This window comes from Octopus sinensis, linkage group LG7 (assembly GCF_006345805.1).
Source record: "Octopus sinensis linkage group LG7, ASM634580v1, whole genome shotgun sequence".
In the NCBI taxonomy this organism is placed as follows: domain Eukaryota; kingdom Metazoa; phylum Mollusca; class Cephalopoda; order Octopoda; family Octopodidae; genus Octopus; species Octopus sinensis.
This window is the reverse complement of record NC_043003.1, coordinates 105,610,627-105,623,074: the sequence shown is the minus strand read 5'-3', so window position 1 is coordinate 105,623,074 and position 12,448 is coordinate 105,610,627. Positions and strand designations below refer to the sequence as shown.

General features: G+C 36.1%; 1 protein-coding gene across 1 annotated transcript in view; it reads right to left on the bottom strand.

Moving 5' to 3' along the window:
- Nucleotides 1-8,550: 8,550 nt before the first annotated feature.
- The window catches only part of LOC115214158, a 79,412-nt gene continuing 75,514 nt past the window's right edge, over nucleotides 8,551-12,448 (bottom strand). Inside the window, exons 3-4 of the mRNA XM_029783233.2 lie at nucleotides 11,549-11,685; nucleotides 8,551-8,768 (exon numbers count right to left, since the gene is read on the bottom strand). Coding sequence (XP_029639093.1) covers nucleotides 8,689-8,768; nucleotides 11,549-11,685 — 217 coding nt within the window. The 3' untranslated portion in view covers nucleotides 8,551-8,688. The remainder of the gene's footprint in view (nucleotides 8,769-11,548; nucleotides 11,686-12,448) is intronic.

Below are 12,448 nucleotides of genomic sequence, written 5' to 3'. Positions count from 1 at the left end.
ATATCTATTGTAGAGAGAGTCTTGACATTTATCCTCAAGTGATATCTTCATTTAACATCCACTTTCTATGCTGGTATGGGTTGGACAGTTTCACTGAAAACTGGTAAGTGGGGGGGGGGCTGAACCAGGTTCCAATCTGATTTGGCAAGGTTTCTACAGCTGGATGCCCTTCCTAATGCCAACCACTCTGAGAGTGTAGTAAGTGCTTTTTCTGTGCCACTGGCACAGGTGCCATTGACCTGACACCAATATTGGCCACGACTATGGTCTCGCTTGGCTTGATAGGTCAACACAAGCATGGTATATCGCCATGGGTCTTGGTCACGTCACTGCCTCCCTGAGACCCAGCGCTAGAATGGTGCTTTTTACATGTTACCAGCACAGGTGCCAGTCAGATGGTACAGCCATGACTACGGTCACACAGTAACACTTAATGTAACATCACACAACTAACCCCATGGATATCTTTAGCAAAGATATATTTGTTGTAAGCATCGGAACCAGGCTCTCCATAGAAGGTCATGAACGGAGATCCTCTACACTTCCCCAAATTCCCAAAAATAAAGCTTCTCCCCTCCATACACATGCAAGCATGTACCTGACTCATACACTGTTCACCTGAGCACTGTATACAATAATTTCATTATCATTTTCAAACCTGCCAGATAATTTTCCACCTCTCTAACATTTATAAACATAAACTCCAATTTAGATCCCTAACAGCAGCTCACTTCTTACATACAAGCCACACATCCTATTTCTGTCTGAGACATAAATCTTCTTTCAGTCCCTTTTCTATCGCTCATCTTTGTCTTCCGGGTTACACACTTTATTTAAACTTCTCTCCAAAAGCTAATCCTTGTACTTGTGCCAGTGGCATGTGAAAAAACATTCGAGCGAGATCGTTGCCAGTGTCGCTGGACTGGTTCCTGTGCAGGTGGCACATAAAAAACACCATTTGAGCGTGGCTGTTCCCAGTACTGCCTGACTGGCCCTCGTGCTGGTGGCACGTAAAAGCACCCACTACACTCTCGGAGTGGTTGGCATTAGGAAGGGCATCCAGTTGTAGAAACTCTGCCAGATCAAGATTGGAGCCTGGTGCAGCCATCTGGTTCGCCAGTGCTCAGTCAAATCGTCCAACCCATGCTAGCATGGAAAGCGGACGTTAAACGATGATGATGATGACAATGATTCATTTTCCCTATTCAACTCTTTCAAACATATCTGTTTCTTTTACCATTCTCCAAACTTCTCAAACCGACAACTCTTTGACCATATCCTTTGCTGCTTCAAGGCCATCTTTCTCACAAGTCATCATCTTTGCTGACTTCCATTCTTTAACCCTTCTTACCTCTCCCACAAGCTGATACCCTCAGTTCAGAAATCATTTTTTTCCCCCTCAACTCACAAAGAAAGCTACTTTCATTGCCTGCATGCATCTTTAACAGACACACAGACATTCCTCTAAACCCAAACTATCAAATCAAAGCTGATTCTGCTTTTATTACAACCGTTGGTAACTTCTTTATCACAACTACTTGCCAGTCATGCACATCTTACACAATGCATCCCACCTCCTGAATCGGGACGTTTCTCTTGACCACTGCAGAGTCTTTTTGCCCTGAGTTACAAGCATTACTTTGAATTTATCAACAGAAATGCTGTGACTTAGACATACGTCCACTAGAAACCTGCAACCATTGGTGCTACTGTTCACAGAATTCCATATAAAACATATCATGAGATGATTTTAAATGAATTTTATCATCATACAGGCGTAGGGAGTGGCTGTGTTGTAAGTATCTTGCTTACAAACCACATGGTTCTGGGTTCAGTCCCACTGCGTGGCACCTTGGGCAAGTGTCCTCGGGCCGACCAAAGCCTTGTGAGTGGATTTGGCAGATGGAAGCTGAAAGAAGCCTGGTGTATATATATGTGTGTGTATAGTGGCTGTGTGGTAAGTAGCTTGTTTACCAACCACATGGTTCCGGGTTCAGTCCCACTGCGTGGCATCTTGGGCAAGTATCTTCTGCTATAGCCTCGGGCCGACCAATGCCTTGTGAGTGGATTTGGTAGACGGAAATTGAAAGAAGTTTGTCGTATATATATATATGTATTTGTTTGTGTGTCTGTGTTTGTCCCCCTAGCATTGCTTGACAACCAATGCTGGTGTGTTTATGTCCCCGTTACTTAGCGGTTCGGCAAAAGAGACCAATAGAATAAGTACTGGGCTTACAAAAGAATAAGTCCCGGGGTCGAGTTGCTCGATTAAAGGTGGTGCTCCAGCACAGCCGCAGTCAAATGACTGAAACAAGTAAAAGAGTAATGTGTGTGTGTGTGTGTGTATATGTTTGTGTGTCTGTGTTTGTCCCTCCAACATCACTTGACAACCGATGCTGGTGTGTTTACGTCCCTGTGACATAGTGGTTCGGCAAAAGAGACCGATAGAATAAGTACTAGACTTACAAAGAATAAGTCCTGGGGTCGATTTGCTTGACTAAAGGCGGTGCTCCAGCATGGCAACAGTCAAATGACTGAAAGAAGTAAAAGAGTATAGAAATTATGTTGCTTGTTTCCAGTCTTCCATGAAAGACATGTCTACAGCTTAAGAATGAAGATTAGCAATTTCTCTCTTTCACACACACACACACACACACACACTATGATGGAAAAATTACCATGTGCACATAAAAATTGTTAAATGCTTATTGTTCAACAATTTAATTAGTTTAGGTATGATGACAAAATAATTTGAAATATTTTAACTTTATTAACCAAACTGCACACTTTGAAGAACATCTTGCAAGAACAAATTACAATAAAAATTAATTATTCATTATAGAAATAACAAGAGGGAAATTAATTTTCAAAATTTATTTGTAAATAAAACTGTGAAAGTACATGAGAAAAATTTAAAAAAAAAAAACAACAACAAAAAAACTAGCATTATTGATTGATTGTTGTTATTTCACCATCAACACATGTGGAAGAATATTATGATAAAGAGGGGGGAAAAAAGTACTTTGTATAAAGTGCTTTCAAAAGAGCAAATCGTTAACGTTTTCTATTGACTGGAATTGCATTGACTTAACAATCACTGGTATGGACATAGACAATTCATTGATATACTCTCAACTATTGTATATTCAACAGCTTCTAGCTTTGTTTCTGCTTTCATACATTTCCCTGACAAAACAAAACAATGGTAAGATCAAAAACAAACAACAAAAATGCAATAAACAACTTACTTTCAATTTTGATATTGTATTCTACTACAACCATGGACTTCTGTGGGTAACAGAACAAAAGTTGAAAAAGAACAAAAAATGGTGACTTCAGTGTCTAAGTTCTAATCACATAGGATTTTTTGGTAGTCATTCAATCACTATTTATTCTTTAAGAGTACATACAGTTCTTAGTTCAACCAATCAGTAAGTAAACAACACACAGCAGTATTTTTTTGTTGTTAAAACATTTTACAAGTGTAGCTATATTCTTATATTTGTTGACAAACTTGCACAACCTTTAGTTGTGAGGAAAACCAAGCCTCACACAGTCTGACAGTAAACTACTGTCAGATCTTTATGTTGATATGAATTGTCATACACATCCAATCTCATGAGTGTGACATTATTTTGAAAATATGCAAAAAGACGTTGCACTTGATGGCAAAGATAAGGACAGATGATTCAGCCTAAACATTAAGTTGTTCTTGATCTTTCCCTCACAAGAAACATCTACTGTTAAAGATATCTGCTGTTAAAGATATTAATTACTGGATGAACAAAGATAATTAAACATTTTCCTCTAAGTACTGTACAAAATGCTAATCATTTGTACTGAAACCACCGAAATTAGCTTCTTAGACCAACAATTATAACAAAAAAGGTATGAATTAGGACGGTTTGCTACATAAATCTGCCACAACATGAGGGTCTTCCATTCGGTTAATGTAACTCTTATTTCATAACCCTTGTTTAGTTTCATACATTATTATTAATTAATAATAATAATAAAAATAATAATTGGTTATAAAAAGGCAATCTGTATATAAAGATGATAAACAGAAATAAAAGAATTGTTTAGAATAATAGGGGAAAGGGAAAGAGAAGGAAGTAAAATCTTTGAAATATTGTATTTCATTGTTCCCCCATGTGGCACATTAGATTTCTAGTGAGAAGGTTTAAGCTATTTAAACAAACATTAGTTGTGAGCAAGCAAAGTCAGATATGTCTAAATATTGGAACATATCGTTGCTGTTACCAAAGCAGATGTTATGGATAACTCAGTTGAGTCACTGGTTCATACAAATGGCAGTGTGTGAAGGTCAAGCCAGAGACTAGGAAGTCAATATCTCAAAGTCTTGAGCGAGGTGAGTAGAGAAACGTGTTGTTCAACTTGGTGCATTAGAAATTTCATCAGGTGATGATATACTTACTTAGAAGAGAGATTTCTGTGATCAGACTAGCTTCTAGATTAACTTTTTGCTTTCATTCCCCCAAACGATAACTTACAACTTGTATACACATGTCCATATAAGAAGTTGGTATAAAATTCTGCTTCACAAATCTGTCATGCATTTTTCAGAACATCTATCAAGAAAATATTTAAAAATGCATGCCCACGCACACATACATACACACACTTTCATGTACAAACTGTACTGCAACAACAAATATAACACCAAAAGCAAGCAATAATTGCATTTTATAGGATGAGGCCATTTTTTCAGAAAGTTCAATAAGAAATTATTATTTAATTTAAAAGAAAAAGAAAGAAAAATATTGCTAGGGGTTAAATGTTCTTAAAATTAATACTAAAGTAATGACTTCCAATTCTTGTGCCAGCAGCTTTTTAAAGATTTCTAGATTTTTTTTTGGTTCTAATGTTAGCTTCATAACAGATTTCTTTCACTTCAAAAAAAGTTATAACCAAAACCTTGAAAGATACCACAGCAGAAAACTGGGTTAACATCTTGCATTACGAAGAATAATAAATTAACTAGATTTCTTTTACATTATATTTTTATTATTTCATTTATTTTAATTAAAATATCATATGTAACGATATATGATCTTGCCTTAATCATCTTTACAGAAATATTGATACGCTCCAACCAAAGAAGACTGTTTGCTTTTACAAAGAATTACTCGTTAACATCTATTTGTTTTAAAGAACTTAGAGTCAATATCATACAGGCAAAGTCATAACATTTCTTGTTCTTTGTTCTTTCATAGATTCATAAAATATTCCTTCTGAACTAAAATCAGGTTATTGCATTAGGTTGTTTTGGAAATATTTTCCAAAGTTGACAATATTCGTATTGCTCTTCCAAAAGTGATCACAGAATTCAAATAAGAAGAAGAACAACCAATTTGTTGAGCTCTCTCTTACAAAACAGGATTTATTGATTAAGTTATTTGGGGATGAATTGATAACTACTTCGACAGTTAGTTTTACCTAACTTTAACTTAACCACGGTCACTTTCCTGCACCTGTGAAATTTCAAATGAGTCCTGAGAATTTTCATTTACAAAAATTAAAAAAAAAAAAAATAGTTGGTCTAGAAGTGACCAACTACTAAGGTAAAATATCACAACTGTAAAAGGACACTGATGTAATGATTTGAGTAATAAATCTAATGAATTGCTTGTAGGATTTTCATAAGGCTAAAAGAGAACGTGCATGTCACCAGTGAACATGCAGGTCACTAGTGAGTGAGATTGATATTATAGCAGGGTAATAAAACATTGGTTGATATATAGGAGGGCAAGGTACTGCAATATTATTGGGAACACACATAACATATTATGTTAACTTGTAATATTTCTCCAAGACTTACTTTGCATTTAGTTTGAACTGAGGTTCCAGTTGAGGGAAAATAATTGGCAATTAGAATAATTTTCATACAATTAGAGAATATAGTCTTCAGTTTTAGTCAATTGTTACTCAAATAGTAAACTAAGATTTGGGAAGAGAAGAAATAGAATTTTATTTCGAAGGCAGTTATTGGTGTTAAAATACAGCAACGTAACCATGTAAACTTCAGTCCTGCTTAATCTTCTAAATGTCCATTGAAAAGTTGAGAAAAGATTTCGATTTTTAAATAATTCTATTTAGAAATAAGTGTAAAATAATTCTATTTAGAAATAAGTGTAAAATCTGAAATACTATTTTTACCAGGAGTGAGGAAGATCACTATTTAGATTAGATGTTGATAGGGTTTAGATTTCATTTTAAGATCAATAATAATCCAAGAGGTTTAAGTTAGCCTATTGCAGTGACTAATAGCATATCAGTTTACAACATGTCAGAGATTATTTTTTATAACATTACACAGTATCATAATATGAGTCAGTGATGAAATATAATTCTAGATTTGTATCAGTTCAAATCACTGAGTGACTCAAATGATGTCTAACAGACCTAATTATAGTAGTTATTAATTTATGGTGGTTATAGAATTTATTCCGTTCCTAATGTTTTCTAATGAATCTTTTGAGATCAGATGCACTTTAATTTTTTATTGCTATCAACAGTAGCTCAATGATAAAGGCAGATAAACTAGAAACTGGGAGATCACCGAAGCAGATAATATTTTAAGTTCCACTACATAAATGTATAATGAATTAATTAAATGACCACAAGTCATTACATTGCTGTTTTAAATACAAAATATTTATTTTATATTTAAAGACTAAATTGATTATCAAACCTGGTTACTGATGCAGGGTCAAGAATGCAAAGTCAACTAATAAACGTTAAGCTGTACTCTTAGGCAAGGCACATTACTTCCCTTGCCTTAATCATTTTTAGAGAAACAGTAATACGTCTACCAGAGTAGATTGTTTGCTTTTAGAAAATCTGATTTATAAAATCAACTTATTTTAATCATTTACAGATAGAGTCATATAATATTTTACTAAAATTCATAGAGAAAATTTATAATTAGTTGCTAACATAAACAGGAATTTAGAGGAAATATGGTTGAGTAGATCTACTCCAGTTCTCGACTGGCACTTTATCAACTACAGAAGGATTAACCCTTTCGTTACCAACCCGGCTCTGGCTCTGAGTACAAATGTCTTATTTTCATAAGTTCTGAATTAAAATCTTCCACCAAACCTTAGTCACAATTTATGTTCCTAACACTAGCTGAATGATAACTAAGTTATTTTACTAAATTCTTTGTGATATTTAACCCTTTAGTATTTAAACCGGCCATATCCGGCCAAAATAGCTAATCTGTTTTATGTTCAAACTGTGTGAGAGCCTGGATCTGATGATCCAGGCTCTCACACCTACCCTACAATGTTATTCTACATTAAGTAATTACACCATCAAGATCTTGAAGATATGAGATAATGCATGATTAATTCAAATCAATGGAAATCAATAAGCATTATGTTTGATAGAATAATCTGAACACTAAAGGGTTAAAGTAATTGAAAGAAACACAGAGCATCTCAAAATAAATACAGTAATGAAAGGGTTAAAAAGTCAAAATTGACCCTAGCAAGATTTTAATGTATAAATTTTAAAAAATCCTTCATTCTAATATTTCATTCTTTTGACAATTATTTCAACATATTATAACAAACGTTTATTTCGTTTGATAAGGAAAATGTGAACCTTACATCATTTAAGATGTTTCCTATTTTTCTTAAGAATTTAATGTTGAATTTAAACAGTGATTTTAATTTCCTAGTTTATGATTCCTTCTGCAATAAGACTTGGATTTCTCATTATGTACAGATTTTATCAATGAATTTATTTCCTCTAATTATAATTTGTGTGTTTCACAGATACAATAGGCATTTTGCTGTGTACTGGCAACTCCTCTCCCCCAAAGAAGCTGACATGCCAAATATCTATAATATCAGATTTACCATGCTAAAATACCATGTGAGATGTGCAAAGAGAAAAAGCAAGAAAAAATGTATAAACAGATGTTAGTTTGTAGATGTAGAAATTGCATATTGTGAGCCTGCTTCTTTGCTAAAATATTTCTGGTTATATATCTAAATCCTTTCTAAGAGAAAATGGCAAAAATGGAGAAAGATAGACAGACAGATAGATAGATGGAAGGAGAAAACATTTAATAGATTAACTGACATAAAACTTTGAGAGAATGTGGAGTAAAGTGTTCAGCTTTATATCAATTATTTGTCTTACATCTTTATTAAGGTTCTAAAATTTAAAACAGAATCTTAACAGAAGTTAAGAAAATCTTAATGGCAATTAGACTTAAGGCTCAGAATAAGGCTTATTATAGTTTGGATTTTGAATATATTAGTTAAATTGAGGCATAAGAGTTTAAAGTTTCAAATTAAATTTTAGGTTTTCCATTTTCTTCAAATACTTTTATTTCCAATATTATTATTAAAGATTAAAATTTTAATGTTGATAACTAGAAGGACAATTTATAAATGCCATTACTCTGTGCTGTAAGAAAAATAACAATAAGTTTTTTAAAAAAATGAAAAAATTATGCTGACTAAGCAAAAATGGAAAATTTGCTCCGTCTAGTTGTCTTCTTTATGATGTTCGTATTTTTTTTTTCGTCTTTTTTTCGTTTTTTTCTTTAGCATTTAATACAGTCTCCGTACTCCTGGCCAAGCGGCTAAAAAGATGGCACGCAAATATTGTAGTGTACACTAGTAGAAAATTGTTATCTATGCACTAATCTCAAGCAATTTGTAGTAGTAAAATGTAGGCGAGTCCGAAAAGAAGAATCCATCCAGACGCTGCTATATGTTGTTGACTTCCTGCAAAAAAAAAAAAAAAAAAAAGAAAATAGAGAAAAAAATAAAATAAAAAGATGGGTAAAATAACATTAATAACAAACTTTTCTATTGTAAGCACAAGGCAAACAATTTGGGGGGGGGAGAGGGGGTTAAGTTCATTACATCAACCCCAGTACTCAACTGGTACTTATTTTATTCACCCTGAACGGATGAAAGGCAAAAATCAATCCGGGTAGAATTTGAACCCAGAACATGAAAACGGACAAAATGCCACTCAGCATTTTGTGCAGCATGCTAACAATCCTGCCAGGCCCACCACCAGAATAATAATAAGAAGAATAATAACCCTTTCCACTAAAGGCACAAGGCCTGAAATTTAGTGGGGGTGGGAGGGGACTAGTCAATTACATCAACCCTAGTGTTTCACTGGTACTTAATTTATTGACCCCCGAAAGGATGAAAGGCAAAGTCAACTGCAGCAGAATTTGAACTCAGAACATAGCGACAGGCGAAATACTGCTAAGCATTTCATCCAGCATGCTAACAATTCTGCCAGCTCACCACCTTCTAATAATAATAATAATAATAATAATAATAATAATAATAATAATAAACAAACTATGCTGGATCACAGATATAGCATGCCCAGCTGACAACAAGGTATGCGATAAGGAAGAAAGAAAAGTTGAGAGATATGACAGGTTAGCTTGGGAAGTTAATCTTGCTATGAGATCACCATGTCGCGCACATATGGTTGTGATGCATGTGCCTTGTGTACCCTTATCAGACGGGTAGTCATGAAGGGTATACTGGGCTTCGTATATTTTACTCCAGTGTCACTTTGATGGCATGCACTGCTCTCTCACTCAATAATAATAATAATAATAACAGTTTTTTCTACAGTAGGTACAAGGCCTAAAATTTGTGGGGAGAGGATTAGTCAGACTGACCCAAGTACTTAATTGGTGCTTTACTTTATCAACCCCAGAGGGAAGAAAAGCAAAGGGGCACAGCCTTGTGGTGGGGGTGTTGCATTCACAGTTACAAGCTCATCGTTTCCATTCTCAGACCAGGAGTGGATTGAATTCTTGAGTAAAACACCTCCTTTCATGTTGCTCCAGTCCCCACTCATCCAGAGGGAATGTTGTGATTTCAGTCACTTATATGCAAACCTGATAACCAGCCCAATAAGTTCAAGGGTTGGTGATAATGAGAGGGAGCAAAAGCCAAATTGACCACCCCTGTCCTGCTATCATACTCTAACCTCTCACTTGGCACACAGCCACCCCCTCCTCTCAACTAAGAGGTTTTTGTCTTGAAAGTTACTTGGCGACACCTGCTGGCACTGGTACCCCATAAAAAGCACCCAGTGCACTCTTTTCTACTCTAGACACAAGGACCGAAATTTTGGGGGAGAGAGAGGAGGCAGTTGATTAGATTGACCCCAGTACACAACAAGTACTTAATTTATCGACCCCAAAAGGATGAAAGCCAAAGTTGACCTTGGCAGAATTTGAACTCAGAATGTAAAGACAGACGAAATAGTGCTAAGCAGTTTTGTCCAGCGTACTAGCATTTCTGCCAGCTCACTGCCTTGCACCCAGTACACTCTGTAAAGTGTGTGGAATTAGGAAGGGCATCCAGCCATAGAAACCATGCCAAACCAGATGACTAGAGCCTGATGCAGCTCTCCGACCTTGCCAGCCCCAGTAAAACCTTCCAGCCCATGCTAGCATGCAAAACAGATGTTTAATGATGATAATCACTAGTTTCTTTGGATTCTAGTTTTACTATTTACAAACTTGTACATGCAGCATGTGTATATTTGATAGTTTAATAAAATGTGGAACTATCTGGTGGTGTGGGTTATGGTCTAGTCACTCATATTGTAAATTGGGTACTTCATAAAGGAGTTATACCCAATGGCTGGTGTAGCAGCACCATAGTCAACTGCTACAGATGTAAAGGTGATGCCTTAGATAGAAATAATTACTGAGGTATCAAATTGTTGGATCAGGTGATGAAAGTTACAGAGAGAATCAAAGCCCAACTAATTAGGGAGAAAGTGTCTAGTTGAGATGCAGTCTGGCCTTGTGCCACTGATGCTATATTTCTGGTAAGGCAGCTGCAGGAGAAATACACAGCCAAAGATAAACCTCTGTACTTGGCTTTTGCTGACTTGGAGAAAGCCTTTGACAGGGTCTCCCCGATCCCTTATCTGGTGGAAACTAAGGATAGACGAGTAGTTGGTGAGAGCCGTACAAGCCATGTACAGGGATGCTACAAGTGTGGGGCCTCACAGAAGCAATGACCAAGATCTTTGGCATTATGTTGTGTTTGAGAAGAAGATCCATTAAACCAAGTAAAATTGCAGTTGTGGCAGATACTGGTGTCACACGAAGGACACGTAAAAGCACCTTTCAAGCATTGAACCTCACTTTGGCATTATGCCGGGCTTAAGAAGGAGACCCATCAAAACTGCAGTCATGTCAGATACTGGTGTCGTGCAAATGGCATCTGAGCTGGTGGCACGTAAAAGCACCCAATACACTCTCAGAGTGGTTGGCATTAGGAAGGGCATTCAGCCATAGAAACTATACCAAAACAGACTGAGGCCTGGTGCAGCCTTCCAGCTTGCCAGCCCTGGTCAAACCGTCCAACCAATACCAGTATGGACAACAGACGCTAAATGACAATATTGATTCTTGAGATGACAAATTTGAAAATATCTAAAAGAGAAATGAAACATAAACGTGTTTTTGTTCCATCTGACAAGTTTTATTGTAACAAGAGTAACTTACCTTTGTATGTAGGAGTTATTCGGCATCTATAAGGAGGACGTGTGTAAAATTCCTTGAAGCTTTTGAAGTTCAAAAGATGCTTTTTGTCACATTCACTTATGAGGAGGTTCATACATTTAAGATAGTCGTTGAAATATCTGAAAATATAATAAAATTTTACTGTTAGACAAAGAGATTGAAAACTAAATACAAAATACATAAGTAGACAGAAACTGAATGTAAAAACAGAATGATAGAAAAGGCTATAAAGTTTGTGCTTTCTTTTTACTTAAGTCACTAAACTACAACCATGCTGGAGCACTGCATTGAAGGATGTAGCTGGACAAATTTGCCCCAGTTCTTTTTCTTTTTCTTGAAATCTAGTGCCTATTCTATCAGTCTTTTGCTGAGCCGCTAAGTTACAAATATGTAAACAAACCAACAACAGCTGTCGAACAAAGATGGTGGACACACACACGAGCTTCTACACAGTTTCTGTCTACCAAATTCACTCAACAAGGCATTGGTCAGCCTGGCTCTATAGCAAGAGAGACTTGCCCAAGGTGCCATGCAGTAGAACTCAACCCCAAACCAAGCTTCTTAACCGCACAGCCATGACTGTGTCTAATAAATTTTACATTTTGTTCAAGAGAAAAAACCAAAACTCATTCTACTAATCTGCATAACGAAAACAAAAGTAAAATGAAGCTACAGAAGCAAAAAATCTTAGAAATCTCAAAAATGAAAGAGTGGCAAGGCGCAGGAGTGGCTGTGTGGTTAGTAGCTTGCTTACCAACCACATGGTTCTAAGTTCAGTCCCACTGCGTGGCACCTTGGGCAAGTGTCTTCTATAGCCTCAGGCCGACCAAAGCCATGTGAGTGAATTTGGTAGACGGAAACTGAAAGAAGCCCGTCGTATAT